The 19,712-nt window shown below is 39.3% G+C and overlaps 1 protein-coding gene and 1 long non-coding RNA gene across 3 annotated transcripts in view; one reads left to right on the forward strand and one right to left on the reverse strand.

Moving 5' to 3' along the window:
- Positions 1-7,664: 7,664 nt before the first annotated feature.
- On the reverse strand, positions 7,665-10,090 carry LOC123630228. Its single transcript, XR_006732620.1, has 3 exons — positions 10,066-10,090; positions 9,187-9,818; positions 7,665-7,822 (listed from the first exon to the last, which is right to left on the reverse strand). It is a non-coding gene; the product is annotated as an uncharacterized LOC123630228 (long non-coding RNA).
- PPM1L (protein phosphatase, Mg2+/Mn2+ dependent 1L) overlaps positions 8,918-19,712 on the forward strand; it is a 263,673-nt gene continuing 252,878 nt past the window's right edge. For both annotated transcript variants that reach the window (XM_045539574.1, XM_045539575.1), the window contains exon 1: positions 8,918-10,054. In XM_045539574.1, the coding sequence (XP_045395530.1) occupies positions 9,656-10,054 (399 nt within the window). In that variant the 5' untranslated portion in view covers positions 8,918-9,655. The remainder of the gene's footprint in view (positions 10,055-19,712) is intronic.

The raw sequence follows: 19,712 nt of genomic DNA on the forward strand, positions 1-19,712 counted from the left end.
TTTTTCCACTCCCCACGGTGGTGCAGCACTGCCAGGGGTTGGGGGAGGGAGGGTGTAGGCAATGCAAGACTGTCTTTTCTGCCCTCCTCAGTGGCTCTTGATGTAATGTTAAAACCAGGTAGTATGATCACTCACCTCATTTTTGGTTCTTCTGAAGGTGCTTGCTTGTGTAAATAGGTGCTGAATTTGGTGTTCATGCAGACAGACTATCACTGGAGGTTTCTATTCAGCTATCTTGCTCTGTTCCCTTTCTCCTTCCTTACTTCTTGTATGTCCTTTTAATTTTTTACTCTAAAATTAACATTATTTTCATTCTTATAGTTGAACTAATTTTTCACAAAAAATTTATGATTTTCTCCTATTTCCATAAACTCGAATTCTCCTCTAACCCCCAGGTATTTTCTCCTTGAGGTGAACCAGTTCAAAATTAGGCCATTCATTTTTGTGTTCTTACAGATAGTTCAGCAAATTATATTTGGCTCTAACTTATTTGCTTAGGTTTGATTCCATTGGTTGAAGTAAAATAAATCAGCAAATTAATCTGCAAGGTAAGCAAAGAAGTAGAACATTTAATTGCCCATCCATAGGATTCTTTACATACTGCGTTGCTTCAGAGACTTTGCTATTCTCTAGATTGACATTGTGAGAGACATTAAAGCATGATGAACCTTCACAATGTCTATCATCAGACAGTATAGATGATAATAACTCAGTATGAACAAATATATTATCAGGCACAAAGAGAACAGAAGGAAACGAGACAGGAAATCCGGAGGAATAGCTGGAAAAATATATAAAGATTTTTGCCCACAAGATAATTACATGGTTTTTTTTTTTGAAACAGAAGACTTCCTTCAGTAGCAAAAACTGTTTTGTGGTTAAGAAAAATTTGGCAAGGAAATGTGCTAGATAGGATAGAAATGGAAAAACAAACAAAATAAAACATATGACTGGAAGGGAGACCTGAAGAAAAAGATAAAATCCATGAGGATAAAAAAAGAGGTTAATGGGAAACGAATGAAAACTAGGTTCTATCTTAGAATAATATGCTTTTCCATTACCTAGTATACCTCCCCTTGCTCACTCCCTGCCCCCCAGACAAACTGAAAACAAAAACATGCAAAAGAAAGATTTAGTTGTAAGAAATATTTTCTGATAGAAAAAGTTGTTAAACATTGTATGTAATAGTCTCACAAAGGAAAGTTCACAATTCCTTCTTCTAGTCCTTAAAAGATAAAAGCAATTTTGTTTGTCTTTCCCTGAAATATGGCTGCATTCCAATAGACCAAAGAGGTGGTATAAATTAAAAACCAAACAAACAGAAAATGACTAGTCATTCTCCACTACCAGGCCTCTGATGTTATGAAACTTAGTAATAATGATAAATAAAGAGTTATTTTCCTTCTCTCCTCACTTTACTGAACTTTCATTTCCTTGAGTCTTTCCAGTAGATCTACTGAGAAAAATTATAAAGAGTGGGAATTGATTAATGCCACAGCATAATCTCAGGATGTGAACGAAATGTAAAGTACCATCAGAGAAAATTTAGAATGAGAAACCATATAGGCAAACAGACTAACTAGACCTGTGCTGGTGATTATTTTGATGTTTCCTTTTGATGTCACATGAAGGAAAAAAGCAGATGTCAAGACTACACATTATATCCGGATTCAGTGCAGAAATCAAAAAAGCAGAAAGCTATTTAATACAGGAATTAGGTACTCACAAAAGCATTGTAAGGTCCTAAGTAGCTGAAGTGTCAGAGGCTGTCATTAGGCAATGGCTCACCTTTCACAAAACTGGAGACTGGAAAGGGGAACCTGATTTGGCCACTCAAATACTCAGTTTACCAGAGCTTGGCCATCAGCCAGCAGAGCTGTAAGAAGAATGATTTCTGCCTCTTTATTGCCTTCTAAATTTTACACAAGGTCATCTCATTGGCTGAACCTAAATTAAATGAAAAATTCCAGCTGCAAGGGATTCTGGAAAATGTAGTTTTTATTCTTCCATGTCTCATGATTGGAAGGGAAGGAATTTAGAAGGGGATAGAAATGTTGAGGTTTAATAAACAATATCTAGAACACACATATTCTTCCAGCAGAAAAGAGTTTTGCCAGTGTGTTGTTAAACATCGGCACTATTAAAAATTAAATTATATAAACTTACAATTAAGAAAGCTATATTAAAAACAAAGATAATAAATACTCAAAACTTATCACTTTCTCTTTTACTACATTTTAATGTTATCTATGCTTTTGAAGTTATTTACATTCATTGTGTGTGTTTGATGGAAATACTACATAATATTGTGTTACTGAGCAACTATTTCCAACTTCATATTTAGGGGTATAGCTTGAAATCAGTCATGGTGAGAATATTTATATCAAGGAAACTGATAAACCTAACAGATCTGAGTTCTTACCTTCTCTCTCTGGATAGCAGGAAGTTAAACATGTACTTGCACACCATTGGTTAAAAGTATTAGAAGAGTTGTATAATAAGGAGAAAAATAAGGTAATTAAGAAAAAGTTTTCAGGCAGCTAGAAATAGAAGGGTCACAATGGGAATGATGGTTCATGACCAAGAAAAAAATTGAGAAGTAGAGAAAAATCACAGAGAATTAGGGCTCAGTGCAGTATTTATTATACCTGACTTTGACTAGTGTCTGTCATTTGAAATTTTGAAAATTATAGTATGTTTAGTACCAGTAGCAGCATTTAAGACATCTGGTCAACCTCTGGGAGTTCCAACACCACACCTGGTCCAAAGAGTCTTCTGCATATCTAGGATAGGTATGGGGATTTTGTGATGATTGAAAAGCTTTAAAATTATGATATCATTTGGGAAATATTTGTGGACGTTTAACAGTTTGGGAGAAAGGGATATGTGTTTTAAGTATACGGAGAGAGGTGGGAATAGTTTTAAGGAGTTCCACATTAGTACAGGTATGGCTGGAAACAGGGGTTGAACAGCTACTTTGTAGGCAATGCAGTGGTGAATTAAGGTTATGGTCACAGCATAAGAAGCTATCATAGGCAATGAGGGCTCAGGTAGCAATGAATGAATGTTGGAGGTTACTGAAGCAGCCTAAAAGCCAGGAGAGAAGAACTCATTTGAAAGTGCCATGGAAATAGGACATGTGTCCTACCTTTACCTCTATGTAACCTTAGATCAAATGATTTTTTTTTTTTTTTGGTCATAACAACCTTTACCTGAAATATCATAGATAGGAATTACCCCTCCAGTTATATTCTGTGTGACTACGGATTTTCTGGTAGGCCTATCAGGCATCTCAAGAGGAAAAAAACCAGAAAGATTTTGTGAATAATTTTATATTTAAACTACTCAGACTCCCAAATTTAGTCTTTCTAACAGTGCCCTCAACATAAAACAACTTTTCAATGGAAACTACTTGGGGAACGCAGAAAAACTGAAGGAAATGCAAATTATTCTCAGGGTGCTTAGAGAAGCCATCAGAAGATTTGGGTATAAGAATGGGTGTTAAAATTAGTCTACCTCGGTATAATACAAATGGACATCAAGCTTGAATTAATTCCAACAATTCTCAGGGGCCTTTTTCTTCCTGTTCTGCCAGACTGCCAAGCAGAGTTAATTGTGTTCTTGAGATTATTAATTTTTTTCTGTTTGAATTGCTCCAAAGAAAAAAAATCCCTACCTCCTGTGAAAAGACACAAAATTTAATCTTTCCACTCATGTTATTTCTTGTCATTATTGGATCCACTACAAAATAATTATTCAATTATTCAGAATGCTTCCCATTATAAATTGGCTAGGCTATTGATGTGTGTTAATTGGTATACAAAAACTTAGGAAATGCTTTAGATTAACATTAGAATTTAGGAAGCTTGTTTGAAGATTATCAGAGAGAAGCCTAGGGCAATTAGAAGACGGATTCTTAGGATAAATATGGTTTATATAAACAAATTTGGTACAATGGTATAAAAGTTTTATTCAGAAAATAAGTATCTTTGATATATCTTTGTAATTAATATAAAAATTTGCATTGTAGAAAACGACCTTGTGCTTTTGGAGTCCACTGAAATAAAACTGTATTGCACCCCAACATAATTGGTGTCAGTCACATTAGTTCTTCATAAAAAAATTTTTTTTTGAGTCAGGAGTCTTGCTATATTGTCCAGGCTGGACTTGAACTCCTGGGTTCAACAGATCCTCCTGCCTCAGCCTCCTGAGTACCTGGGACTACAGGCACATACCACTATGCTAGTCCTTCATTTGACAGAACACCTGAGGTATTAAAATAAGTCCAAATTGATATACTATTATACTTAATTAAAGTGATGAATTTCTTTTCTTAGCTATACCACTGAAACATTCACTTGTCATTTAAAGGGCAATTAAAAAAATTTTTTATTTTCATTTATTTATATTTTTTATTGATATACTGAAGGACATTTAAAACTGAAGATTATTAAATTTTGCATCTAGAAAGGTTTTATGAGAAGCAATGAAGATTTAATATAGTTTAATAGACAAAATCATGGATAACCATTTATTGAAAGGACTAATAATGAAAACTACTTTTAACATAGAATTTTTATGGTCATTACATTAAGAAGATTTGATTGCAACTGTTGGTGGGAGTGTAAATGGGAGCAACGTATTTTCAAAAACAATTTGGTCCTAAATTGTAAAGTTGAACATTTTCATTCTCTACTATCCAGTAATTTCACTCCTAGGTGTATATACTCTAGAGAAATTTTTGTATATGTGCACCAAGAATAGTACAAAAATAATTCATAAAATCATTGATCATTATAGCAAAAAATTGGAAATTCAAACATCCACAGAAGGAAGATGAATACATAAATTATGGAACAGTCACACAATAAATACTATATAGCAGTAAAAATGATTGAACTACAGCTATATATAACAATATGGGAGGATCTGGAAATATAATAGTGAAAAAACAAGTACCAGAGGAATATATACAGTAAGATACCATTTTTATAAAGCTCAAAACTAAACAAAACTAAAAATATGTTACTTAGGGATGCAGACATATGTGATGAAGTTATTTTTTAAAGAGACAAGGGGATGATAAAACAACATTCAGGATACTGTACTACCTGTGGAGGATAGACAGGAAAGTGGGATAGGGAAAGAACTCTTAGGCTGGTACAAAGATACTGGTCACAGTCTAATTTTTTGGTTAGGTGGTAGGTTCATGGGTGCAGTATTTGTGACTGTTGTGCTTAATAACAATACTTGTATGCGCTCATTTATATGTATCACTTAAAAGGTTGTACATATATAGGTATATGTTGATAGAATATTAGTAAAGGAGTCCTACTCAATACTGAGTGCATATTTGTATGCAGATGGCAGGAACAATTTAAGAATACAAATCAAACTGGTCATTGGGAGATTTAAAAACATGCAGAGAATTTTTATAAGTTTCATTTAAAATTTACTTCAGGGCATTTTTTTATCATATTCATCATTCAGAGGCTCAGTTGATAAATCACTTTACATTTGATTTTTATAATTTTATATGAGGCAGAGGTGGCAAAAACAAAAATAGATGAGGATATCATGAAACAACATCATACTAGAAGATAGATTTATTGGTTATCAAACTCTGTTTTAAAGATTTCTTAAACTTAAGAGCGACAACTCTGAACACTTTTTGAGAATAAATTACTTTTAAAAGCTATATACTTATTATTTTTGTACACTTGCAAGGCTGACATGAGTTAATTGCATAGTAGAAAATGATAATTACCTGAAAACTATTTTTTCACTATTGTATCTTTTGAAAACCTAGGATTGCCATTAACTCTTTGTTCATTACCATGCCACTTGTAATGGCAAAGTATTTGTATAATGCACACTTTATGTTGCCTCTTTTTTCCCTGTGAAATTCAGACATTATTTTACTTTAGTAACAGATCTTTTAGGCTATTACGTAGAGGACAGTTTACTTGCACTTGTCTTCTGCCCCAAGGGTAATCTCAATGGGTAAGGTAAATACTCATGGTGCAGTGCTTGTCCCAAAGGCCAAAATCAGAATTGTGGAATAAGAATCCATGTATACTTTTTGGGACTTCTGTGATAGCAATCTAGTGAAATGTTGGTAGAGAAGTATAAAAATTAGACTAATCATCTTAGTATTACTGGGAAATAAATGTTACAGTACTGAACTGGTGATCAGAAGAACTGACTTTCAGTTTCCAACTTTTTATTTGCTGAATTGTGATATACATTTAAAATCTTTGTGCCTCACTTTCCTCATATTTATAAACAGAGATAATAGCTACTCTATCTTCCTCAGAGGATTATTATAAGAATGGAAATAAATTGTTATACATGAAAAACCTTTGTAATCTCAAGCAATATGCAAATGTTAGTTTGTCACTAGATGAAGGGCTTTTTAATTTCTCCAATATATTAAAATTCATAGTGAACTATAACAAAAGCTTATTTAGGCATTTTTGAAATTGCCATGTAAACTACATGAATTTCTTAACAGAAATAAGAAAATGCCTGTAGGGTCTTCTTGAAAAATTATTTTATTGATTTTTCACACAGATGAACTACTTCTATGTAAATGTCAAAGGATATTTCCACAGAATCTGGAGGATATTTAGATTTATTACTTAATTCATCAAGTCAAGCCTTGCTGTTTAACCTCCAGGGAGACCAGTATGGTAATCTCTCTTCTTTACTTAGGTATGGGGTAAACAGAAGTCATGTCTCTCACAAGTGTCTGTTCTGCTGTCATCAATATAGGAACGTAGGGGAGAGGCTGGGTGGGCCTCTGGGTTTGGAATTTTACTGCTACTGCAGAGCCTACTTTGAAATGTAGTTTTGGAATCTTTATCAGCTTATCTGCAAGTTGCTTTTGGCACAGAGAAACGGATTCACATACAGAATGACTGACAATGCTCCCAAAAGCAATTTGCTAATTTACAGTAAGAAATATAAACTTCTCTTCACAATAACACCAAGTAATTTGCATTACTTTTCTTTATAGTTCTTAAAGGCTTTTGAATTCATTATCTCATTTTGGAACCTCTTGACTATTGAACAAAATGACTGAATTGATTTTAAAGTGTTTTATGTTCTCATTTACCAAGTGGAAAAATACCTAAAAGTGCAAAGCAAAGCAGGAAACTATATCCTAGTTGTCAAAAATAACATACTATCAACAGTTCCTCCGGGGAGGTGGCGGGGGAGGGGATGGAGGTATGACTATATGATGAGTGCCAGGCGCACTGTCTGGAGAATGAGAACGGACACGCCTGGGACTCTGACTCGGGGGGATGGGCGGGACATGGACAATGTATATGACCTGAACTTATGTACCCCCATGATGAGCTGAAATAAAACAAAACAAAACAAAACAAAACAAAACAAAACAAAACAAAACTATCCGTGAAACAAACAAAAAAACAGTTCCTCATACTTCCCTTCTATCTTTTCTCTGCATATTTGTATTATTGAGATCATAGTGCATATGTCATTTAAATGTTAAGTTTTCGTTTTTTTTTTCTGGTGATGATGGAAATCTATGCCTTTTGTAGAAACTTTGAGAAAGTTGTGGAAAATAGACAAAAGTCTAAGGCAGAAAATGAAAACTACATATAATCTACTGTGGTTAACCACTGTGAACACTTTGGTGTATTTCCTTTCAGTACTTTTTATTTAGTTTTAAAAAAGCAATCAGGATCATACCAAGACAGAGTGCTTGAGGGGTACAGACACTGTCTTTGCTGGGATCAGGCAGCCTCTAGCTCCAGTCCAGAGGGCTGGAAAAAGCAGATCAGCACTCTTCTTCCTGGACAGGGGTAGCAAGAGTAAACATTTTCCTTTGACGCTCACTTGTTTCCCTATTCTAGACTGACCTTTACATTGTTCTTTTCTTGTACCAATTCCCATCTTTAAGGCCCACCGACACCTGTCCACCTTTCAAGTTATCCTTCACGGCTCCTGGGGGCCCGCACTGTGCTCTGCGGCTGTCCCCTCTGCTTACGGAGTGACTCCCGCCCCCGCTGCACCTCCTCCCGCCACGGCTGAGAGGGTGGTAGGAGGCCGTTGCTTTGGAGCTTCAAGGGCCCTTCAAACCAGACTGGCGGAGTCAGAGCCCTCGCCCCGTGGCAGGGTCAGAAACCTCCACCCCCAGAAGCTTCGTGTCTCCTTGTGGAAAGGTGGCGACCAGAGAACTCCTTCGTGGCTGCCGAGTCCCCTGCTCCGGGGGCTACGGCCGCTCTCGCAGAGGGAGGTCCTTCCTCACCCCGCCCCACGTTATCATTAGAGCGCACTTCCACGGGGCTCCGATTCCCCCCATTCTGCAGTTCTCGGGCGGGTGAAGGCTGCTGGGAGCCGGGCTGGCTCTCCGCCTCTCGGGAGATCCTGGCAGGCCTCAGTTGCTGAACGCCGAGGCGGCGGCCGACGGGCCGTCCCTCTCCGACTCGCTTTGCGAGCCGGGAGAAGTGCGTCCCTTCTCGCTTGCCTTATGCCTGGCGAAGCGGGGACTGCACTACCGTGCAGCCTGCTGAAGGGGGGACCGCTCACGTGCGCTCTCCGCTTCCCAGTGAGCAGCAGCGGCTCCCTAGAAACCAACGCTAAGACTACCCGCGTCAGTATGACATTGTTCTGGGAGCCCGGACAGGGGGCAGGAACGACCTTCCGCAAGAGCTACGCAGAGGACGCGCCTCTTCCGTCCCCCTCGGTTCGCCTGGACCGGCCCGAGCTGGAAGCGCGCACCAGCTGCCGCCGAGCTTGCTCAGCCTCTGACAGCTCGCTGGGAGCACTTCGGGGTGTCCAGCCCAGGCTCAAGGGGCGGGACGGGGCGGGGCGAACGCGCATGGGGCGGGGCGGGAGCGAGCCTGGACGAGAGGGAGCGCGCTAGCGAAGCCGAGCCGAGCCGAGCCCAGCCGAGCCGAGCCGAGCCGGGAGGTGCCAGGGAGAGGCAGGCAGAGCCCGGCCGGCCGCCTGCGGCTCAGCGCCGATCGTGCCGCGTCGCCAGGCTCCGCGTACCCCCGCCTCTGCGTAGGCTCCGGCAAAACTTTTATTCTCTGGGGTCCCCCGGGGTGTGTGAAGGAATTGGAGCGCTCGGCCGTCTCCGCGCTCCCCTGCAGCGGCGACCGAGGGGACGTGCATCCCTCGTCCGCCGGGCTCTCGAACCCTGCGCCTCCTCACCTGCTGATCGCTCCCCAGAGCCGCGAGGGGGCACCCCCGGAGGGGCGGCGCGGGCGCCGGCGCCCCCGAACTCTCCCGCTCACCGCGGCGGACCCGCCCGGCACAACTTTAACTTGATTCCTCTCGCTCCACCCGGGCACCCGGGGTTGCTGCTGCGGCTGCTGCTGCTGCTGCCGCCGCCGCTGCCGCTCACAAAGGGGCTCGAGGAAGAGAGGCGAGGCGGCGCGAGCGGCAGGGACGGGCCTCTGGGCCGCTGAGGCGGGGAGACAAAAGGGAAACTGCCTCTGCTCGCGCTGCCGGTTCGGAGCAGCCTGCTCGTCCGCCTCCCGCCCGGCTCGGTGAGTTTCCTCCCCCAAACCCCGGGCGCTGCTCCGCCTCCCTCCCCGCGGGCTGTCCCCGCAGTGCTCCGGGACCCGGCGAGCTTCGGGGCGCGCGTAGCTGCTGGTCGTTGGGGCTCTAGCGATAATAAATGATAGAGGATACAATGACTTTGCTGTCTCTGCTGGGTCGCATCATGCGCTACTTCTTGCTGAGACCCGAGACGCTTTTCCTGCTGTGCATCAGCTTGGCGCTTTGGAGTTACTTCTTCCACACCGATGAGGTGAAGACCATCGTCAAGTCCAGCCGGGACGCTGTGAAGATGGTGAAGGGCAAGGTAGCCGAGATCATGCAGAACGATCGACTCGGGGGGCTTGATGTGCTGGAGGCCGAGTTTTCCAAGACCTGGGAGTTCAAGAGCCACAACGTGGCCGTGTACTCCATCCAGGGCCGGAGAGACCACATGGAGGACCGGTTCGAAGTTCTTACGGATCTGGCCAACAAGACACACCCGTCCATCTTTGGGATCTTCGACGGGCACGGGGGAGAGGTAGGACTTACCCAGGGCGCACTGCCTCTCTCTTTCTTTCCCTCTTTCTCTCTCTCTCTCTCTGTGTGTGTGTGTGTGTGTGTGTGTGTATGTGAGTAAACAACAGGACGTCGTGTGCGCCGCGGGGTAGGACCTGGGTGCGAGGGGCGTGGTGATGACCTGGTGCCCGGCCAGATAAATGCGGCTCAAGTTACCAAAAGCACTGCTGAATCCAGATCTCTTGGGGCTGAGGGTGCATTTTAGCGGAGGGAGAGTTATCCACAGCGTATTTCATGGCTCTTAATATGAGATCCCCAAGGCTAGAGCCCAGCAAATGACTATGCTGTTTAGCGGAGGAGAATTAATGATATCCCTAGTGAACTTTGGTCCGGGCCTCAGTGCCCCTATTCTAGGGTTTGAGGCTGAACTAGGCACAAAGAAGGAAGACAGTATCTTTTACGCTCCGTTAGGGAAAGAGACTAAAGCTACAGAGCAGAGTGGGGTTCAGTGAGAGTTAAGGAAGCTGTGACACCTTCCCATCGCTTTTGCTCTGGGGAGGAATCCCAGGGGCAGCTCTGCGCTTCTTGCCAACTTACATCAACTTTACAAGTGCAATCGGGCCACTTGACAGGAGCACCTCGCTGGCAGCCTGTTTTTAGTTGGATTTCAGCGCGGGACCGAGATGCCCCTGGCCTTTGCAGAGGTGGCAGTGCCCGCAGAGGAGGCGGTTCCCCGACCTCACCCTTGCGCCCTGGCTGGTGTGAGGGTGCAGATGTCTCCCTGCTTCTAGATTCCTTTGTTTGTGGTTCGTCTAGGAGCAAGAGATGGTTCGTCTAGGTTGGTTCAGGCCGCTCTTCTACTCTTCTGGCACCCGGGTTGCGTGCTGGGGCCCAGGTTTACTGGAGGTCAGGCGATGGCTGGATATGATCCTTGCCCACTGGCCCAGGTGAGATGAGTGGTAAATGTGGCTCCAGCGCCATGCTCCAAAGAGCACCAGGCTAGTCACACCATCTCTCTCAATCAGGCAGTTTGTAACAGATTTTCCTTGCTGCATACTCTATTTTTTTTCTTTTCTCAGCATACTTTTCTTATCCTTACCCCTCTTCCTCTATTTCATCCCCCCTCCCCCCATTTAACTCCCTGCCCCACTTCTCTTCTCTGCCCTCTGTTCTCAGGGTGGGCTGTAGGGAAGTACAGGGAATGTCATTCTCTTTCAAGCATTTGCTTGTTCTTTGGCCTTTGTTTTGGGTGAACATTGGGAAAGCTTTCAATTGGATATCTTATCTGCATTCTCCACCCACCACTCTGCTGTTTTTTCCATTATACTGTCTACCTGCCTGGTAGAACCAACTTTGCCAAGAATGACAAACATAGTAGGAAAACTTATTTACTTAGTAGAACTGAAATCAGTTTTTACTATTTTCCATCCACCCTCACCCTTTTCATATTTTGTCTTTCAGAATGAAAGTTTCTCACTGGTTGTAATTTTGGAGCCTTTTGTGTAGTGTGGGGTTCCTCCCACTTTGGTCACAGAGTAGGTGATAGATGTGACGTTAATTAAGGGAAGAGATGCTGCATACTTGGGTCAAAACATACTTGAATGACAAGGTTGCCAGTGTAATGACTGATTTGTTTTCTTGGCTTAAATCAGAATGTCTGTATTTGCATTTTATGTGTCCAGACTCAGTGAGGGTAAAGAAAGCTGTGATTTCTTCATTTGTAAATCAGCATATATTATATATTTTTATATTAAAATTATTGGCTGCAGATAATCTGATTTTGATTTTAGAAAGCACAGTTTTACTTTTAAAGGTATGGCTGTAATATTAATGTGGTGGAACTTTGGGTCGAAGTTGTCCAAGTGTGATGTGTTGGTATGTTTTGAGTTTTTAGATGCAAGTGATTGGGTGATTTTTAAATTTTTTAAAGTTGATATTCTAAAACCTGAAAGTTGCAGACCCAAACAGTTTCAGGTTGAAAAATTTCCAGTACTATCTTGTGGTAAATGTACCATCCAGAAAAGGGACATGATAAATGCTTTTATTTTACTAAAAATATTTTACATGTACATGGCTTTTCATTACATTTTTTATAATAAATGAAAAGATGATCATTGTTAGCCAAACCATAAAATGCTTTTCATTCTGCCTTACACTAAAAAGCATACTGTTTACAAAATAATTGATATTATCAGTATCCTTAAAAGTAGAATAATTGTTCTCTCTGTAACCTCCTACCATGTATAGGCAGTTCATTCATTTTGGCTTTGCTTTAGGGAAAAATAAGGGCAGTTCTATAAAAGGAGTTATTTAGTTGCTATTGGGAGTGTGATTGTAACAAACGATAGTAGGTAGTCTCTCTCTTATTTTTCTTTATATAGCATTCAAAGAAAATCCCACCATCTAATTCTTGTCTTTTGTGTTGTTTAGCTCCTTTAACATTCGCCAGAGGAGGGTGCCACTGTTTGATTTTGGTATAGATGACAGTTATCTCCTTCCAGAAAAGAGGAAGTTTTTTTCTGAACTTTCTATTATTTATATATATCCTGTTTCTAGAGTGGTACAGAAGATAAATGAGGAATTTAATTTTATTTCAAAATTAATATGCTGATGACTGGAGAAGTTGTGACCTTCCTAGGGGTGCGTGGCTAGTTTTCGAGGCCTTCAGTCTGTTGATCTTTATGTTAAACCACTGGACAAATTGGCTTGAATACATACCCAGACAGATAGCACGCTGCAGATATAAGAGTGAATGGGACACAGCTCTCATCCTCAAAAAGTTTCAGTCTAGTGAGAGAGACAGACTCCTATACCAAAAAATACAGTCGTAGTGTGCTTAAGATATTACGGGAACACAGAGCAGGGGCTTTTAAATCGGACTGGGAGGTGAGAGGCCCAGGAAAAAACACACTGAAGGCATTGTTTACTGCAAGATTAAAAGCGTAGGCTTTGACTTGGGATCTGGCTTTGAGTATATGCTCTGCCTTATGCTATACTGTGACTTTAGGCAATTTACTTAAGCAGCTTTATCTGGGACTTTCTTATCTAAAAAACAGGGATAATAAAGCATGTTAGATGTACCATCATCAATTGTATTACACTGTTTCTAGAGAAGTGCTTAATGGAGAGAAGGATATGGAAGAAGAAAGCTCAGGGACCAAGAAGTCTCCAGTGTTCAGGCAGCAGTATCCAAGAGACAGAGACTCTACCTGTGGGAGGGACAACTTTGGTCACTAGAAAGATGTATGTTGGTCAGGGATACTTTATTAGGTATCCCCCAAACTCTCTGTCTCTTTTTGTTCTAATTTATGGTGAACTTCTAATTACTAATTCAGAATTCTAGGTATCTGGACATTGAGAAAACAACATCCTGGCTTCAGCGGCAAATTTTCTTATTAGTGAAAAGGAATATTCTCTATGATTAATTAATAAATTGGTATTTTGAGTTATAATTCAGCCTCTTATGAGTTTGATTAGCATGAATTTGTTCTTTTGAGCTTATTCAACTGAGATTCTTTGAAAAAGATGTCTTTGGGCTTATTATGCTGAGGAACAGTCTCTGTATGGCTGTGATTTCTCCTAGATGGATGAGGTCTGAAAAGGCCTCATCTCAGCCTTATAGGCCAGCTTCCTCACTTATCCTCTTGCGCCTTTGAGGCATCCAAACCAAAATACTATTGGTAGATGGTTGACTGTGTGTGTAAGTGTCTAAAGCTATGGCAGTGATTGTTTTGTTGTATAAGATTAAAACAACAAAAGGTTAAAAAAAAGTTCAGATTATATCAATTGATGTGCAAAGGATGTTATTTTAAAGTTCAAAAGTAATTTTTATCTAGAAAAATTGTTATTTTTGTGCTTTTCTGTAATTTTTATCCATAGGCAAAATGTGGTATTTTTGTTTTTGTTTTTATTTTACTTTTTATACTATCTAGAAGAAATAGCACTAATCTTTTGAGGCAGCTTTGTCAGTGTTCATAGCTGAAACCTATCTAGAAGAATGGATTGTTGTCAGTGTTCATGGCTGAAACCTATCTATCTAGAAGAATGGATTGTCGTGTGTTCCATATGCATTTGGGCATTACTGTATTAAAGGTCTTATATATTTCGACAGTTGACGCACAGGTTGGCCAATGGTTAAACTTGAAGTTCTACATTTTGCATCAGAGCAAAGCCATACTGCAATGCTTGTCAGGGGCTGCAGTTTTGAGGCACAGCACTTTTCAGGAGCTCAGAAAAGAAACTGCTTATGGAGGGTTGCCTGAAGGATATATATAGTCTGGTTCTTTAGATCAGTGGTTCTTAACTTTTTTTGAGTCATGCTTCCCTTTGAGAATGTTATGAAACTACAGTCATATCCTCTGGAAAAATGGACATGCACATCAAATTGTTTATAATTTCAAAGACAAGTAGATGCATGAAGCCTCTGGATTTAAGGTTAGTCTAGATAGAATAAAATCTGTTTCTGATAAATCTGGATCTGCAAGGAAGATCTACTTGAACTCCTTCCTTTGCCCTCCTGGCTTCCTCTGCATCATTTGCTTTTATTGACTTGTGTGCTGTCATTTGCCTGTGAGGGTTGTTATGAGGAATGGTCTTCCAAAGCTCTCTGAGAAATCAACTGCAAGGAAGTTGTTGAGGACATCATTTGTCACATTATTTAGTATTATCTTAATGAGGACCAAGGGAGAAATAGTGCTCAAATATCTTTTTTTTTTTATCTTAAGGATGCTGGTTATGAACTGATTGGGTCATCCTGTGTTTGTTGGCTACTATAAGTATTAAGAGCCAAAACTGACCTACCTCTAGCAAATGTGCAGTTATAGAATATATTTGTTTGGTACATGAACTTTATTCCCAGGACAGCTTATCTTTCATACATCCAATTTTCCTTTATCCTATTTTTCTTTCTTCTCTTAGGTCATTTTATCTTGTTGTATTATTTATATTTATACAAATTTCATTGGGTCTTTTTGAAATAAGATATTGTTCTGACTAAATAAATTATGAGTGGCACAGTAAATGATCTGTTTTTTAGACATTACAGCTGCTGTTAGTAAATGTTTGACTTCTACATTATGATGTACAAGAGGCCTAGGGATTTAGTGTGAACAAGTGCCTTATGGTTTAAGAGAAAATTCAGAGATGATTTTGGTTTAAAATGGCATATCAAAATTTCTGCAAAAAAATTTTTTTTCCATGAACCCCCTTATCCTATGCCTGTGTTTAGGAACCTTTTTATAGGTGAATGTAAGAGCCTGACTGTGGACCTTGGTGCATCTTCTGAACAGGTTGTTCAGAAATTCGGTTGAATTAAGGCAACATTTTCTGTATAGCCTGCCACATGTGGAAAATAGCATTATGCTCTTTGTGATGTCCAAAAGTGAATTAGTGCATTCTCTGCCCTCAGGAAGCATTCTTTCTACTTGGAGAGATGAGCTTTTTAAAAATAGCAAAGCTACAAGATGCACACCACCTATAAAGTGTGTGATGACCTGACTGAGGGAGCTTGAGGAATCTTGTACAATTTTGAAGAGAAACTGTCATTTGAGTATATCCTAGCATTTCAGTAGACAAAGATTGGGTGGAGGGAGGAGGAGAAGATGACATTGCAGGTGAAGGAAAAAATATGGAAATGGTACAGAGGAAGCAAAGTACAGGCACAATTGGAAGGCAGGTAAGCAGTCCCATTTGTCAGGTGAGGCTTTCCCCGACAGCAGTCATTCCAGAAGCCTATTCATTATTTTTTTCCATATTTGAGCACGCTCTGTGTTTTGATATATTTAATGATTGTTTTTAGATTAACTTTTTTTTTCTTAAGCCCAATAAGATGTTGGAAAGATTAACTATTTTTTAAAGTTAAGTATATTTATTTGAAAAAGAAACTTCATATCAACACTGTGATTGAAAAACCCATGAAATGAAATTTTTGGCCTTTAACTTGCTGTCTCCATCTTGATGGAATAGAATGATTCTAAAAAGGTTTCTCTACTAGTTTCTGGTTGCCTCTAGAGTCCCTGAGACCCCTTCCCCTTGCTTTTTATGAGCAAAGAGTTTACATTTAAAATTTAATTGTTCACTATAATTTGGAGCAAGGCAGGCTGTCTGCTCCCTTTGCAGTGGATACCTCCAGTGATGCTGCTCTTTGAAGAGCTCTGGTTTGGAGTATCTCTTTCCACTGTGACTCATGTGACAGAGAAGATTTTATGTGTAACATGCCTCCATGGGAAACCCAGAGTTATGGGCATTCCCAATGTTGTAGTGTAAATTCCATCTCCATTTTAAATGCTGGTATATGGGAAGACATTAAAGAAATAAACCTGAATTTTTTCTACCTTAGTTTTATAAAGTAAATAATTCACAAGCTTTGGTACTTGAACCATTATTAATCACATTTGTGACTTACTTACAATGACAAAATATGCCAACATGCTGGGACCCACAGTTGAGGAGCTTTGGCTTGGGGTTAGGGGTATACGCAGGTAAGGAGAGTAGAGAGGCTGCTAGAACTATTGTTAGCATTGTTATTGAAAGCCACGCCAAGGAGCCTGGGCTGTATTCTGTAAATACTGGAGAACCACTGTGTATTTTTGAGCAAAGGAGTGGCATAAAATCCATGCTTTTGTAATTCTGTCCCGCTAATCTATATAGAGGATTGATTAGAACCAACAAGATGGAATGGTGAGAGGGCAGGGTCATTTGGGAGGCCTGGGCCAAAGCCGGGAAGATAAGAAACCCAGAGGCGAGGGCCATTGTTGAAAGAGAGGGTGAGGATGGAGTGGATACCCCCTGAGGTGGTAAGGCTGCTGTCAGGGTTCCCATAATTTTATAACCATTTAAATAATTCTACTTAATGAAAATAAAAATAAGTCTGTACGAAGTTTAATATTTAAAAAGAAATTAATTTTAAAATTACAAAAGTAATATGATAACATTATGCAGTAGAAAAGAAAAAAACATCCACTCCAAATCACGTTACTCTATCACATCCACTGTTATGATTTTTGTGTGTTATTTGCTGATCTTTTTTATATGCATTTCAAATATAATTTTATATAGTTATAACAATGTACATATATAGCTTTAAATCTTGTTATTTTTACTTTACATAATCCTATAAACATACTGTCATTTTGCTCGGTAATTCTTTATATTTTATTTATTTAAATTCTTTATATTTTTATTTTTAATATATTTTTAGGGATAGAGTAATAACTTTATTGAATGGATTTTTGATAAATTACCCAACTGCTTCCTTATTGGTATACATTTAGTTTCCTCTAACTTTTCACCATTGTAAATAACATTGTAATAAATATTTCTGTGTATCTACTATAGTACGAATTATTTCTTTAGACTAAATTTCCAGAAGTGGGATTTCTGGATCAAAGGAGAAATAAAGAAACCACCATTATTATTAGTAATAATAATAATAATGCCCCACATTTATTGAGTACGTATAATATGCCAGGCAGTGTTTATAGTTGTTTATATATGTTATCTAATTTTAATTTTCATAAAAGTTTATGAGGTAGGTACTATATTACCCTGATTTTATAGATACAGAAATTAAGGCACTGAGAGGTTAAGTAATTTTGCTCCTGGTTTCACACAGCTTGTAAGTGGTGATATTAGAATTTGAAACTGGGATTCAGACTTATTGCTATCTGTCTCCAAAGGCTGTGCTATCAATTTTTGGTTGAAGCTCTGCAAATCTCCTAATTTGGGCTATGCAGTGCTGATAGCATTGTTATGTGGACACTGCCTGGTCTTCTCATTTTGCTTGGTAGGACTTTAGGTTTCTTATATGACTGATGGTGTGACTTTGTGACAGGTGGTGGTGTTCTTGAAAACTCTATGCTGCAAACCGTGGTAGATAGATCTTATAATTACCCAGGAAAGTCCTGGAGTTGAAAAAGATTAAGGTCAGAAGTTAGAGCGGATGATGCCTCACATTCAACAGCCATTCTCATCTTCCTCCCATCCCCCACCTTTGCTAGTAGAGTCTCTGTCCACTACAGAGAATCTCTAATATTTTTGCCTGTTGGCTCATGAAAGGCTTGCATGGAAGTTATAGTGACATTAGCATAGCCTGTCACAATAAACAAAAATGATTTATGTTTTATTTTAAGGTACCAAAGGCTTGACTTTAGGATAAGTATGTAGGGGTATGTATGTATTTATATAATTTCTCTTTATACTGAAGTGCTGACAGTTTTCTTTTCATTTTGATGACCAAAATAATTTCTTATTACACGTATAATTGTTAATTTTAAACAGAAAAATATCATTTTCTTGTTTGTTTATAATACTGAGTTGGTATACTTAGTTTGAGTAGATGCTAGCTTGTCCTGTATTTCCATTCCAGAAGGTTACTTAATACATTATTTTCTTAGCCAACCTTAAGTCCAGTGAATCTTTGGTAATGGCTAGTTATAGTCTGTTTTTTTATAAATCTTCAAAGACAAACATGAAATAAGGAAAGCTATCCTTTTAAAAATAGTTAATGGAATGATAATCCCTTTTATGGCTTTCTTTTATAGTTATAGGCTCTCCTTTGAAAAGTGCAAAGCATTCTTAGTAAATATTCATGTAGTTAAAAATCATTCATACTGATAAACTGATAACCTTTCAATAAAGTTGAAGTCTGTGCTATGAAAAGCTGTGCTTAAAAATTGAAGATGTAATACTTATTGAAAAACGAATCTACAAGACTTGATCACTTGATCTCTCTGGAGATATTCTTTTCTCTCTCTCTGATTCTTGAGAATAGGCCCAAATTAATGGAAACTTAGCAGCTTCCAGCTTTTCTAGAATGAGGGAAGGCTTTGGTAGTTGAGTCTGTTCAAAATGAGACTTAACCTACCTTTGCCCATTCCTGGGAGAGAGGGCATTCCTGTCTGCTACTGGGCATTGGGCTGCTGAAGGCAAGTTGGGGGCCATTGCATACAATAGTGCAAGATGCGCACTGTGCAGAGATACTAGGTAGAAAGACATCATTTTCTTATGTGTGCAAAGGAACTGTCTGCTCCCTAAGCTAGGCATCTATGGGCAAACAATAACTTGGAAACTTTTCTAGTTTGTGCACAAGTAAAGGGCTGTATTTCTGAGACTCACAGTCTTTTTACCATACCATCCATCATTATTGCTCTCCTCGTCCTGCTCTTGTGTGAGTAGCTGACAAATGATCTATGTGTTTTAGTTGCTAACTCAAAGACCAGTTATCCATAGCACATCATGTCAGCAAGCCTTATGACTTCCCTGGAGAAATGAACATTTATTTGCATTTGTTTTTCAACATGAATATATCAAGTTTTGGTCATTATATATGTGAGTGGGGATTTAATGCCCTGTAGCAGTAAATCTTAAATATTTCAAATTGTGTTTTTAATAGGAGAGCTTCTATTTGGCACTATTCTTGGACAGCAAAGTTTTAAATACAAAACATGTTTTTTTAAAAATTTTATTCACTTAGTTTTGGAATTGCCAGAGAACAGAAACTGTTTTGTTGTGATAAGTATATACCATTTAAAAAAAATCTAGTAACTGCTTTCATTTATCTTTTTAATTAAATAAGTTAACTTTCAGTTAAATTAGTTGCTGGACATTTTCTGGCCAAATAAGTCTCTTATTGACACTGTCAGGATTTTATGGAAATTGAGACATAGTAACATCTATAATCA

The sequence above is a fragment of the Lemur catta genome, chromosome 1 (assembly GCF_020740605.2).
Source record: "Lemur catta isolate mLemCat1 chromosome 1, mLemCat1.pri, whole genome shotgun sequence".
NCBI lineage: Eukaryota > Metazoa > Chordata > Mammalia > Primates > Lemuridae > Lemur > Lemur catta.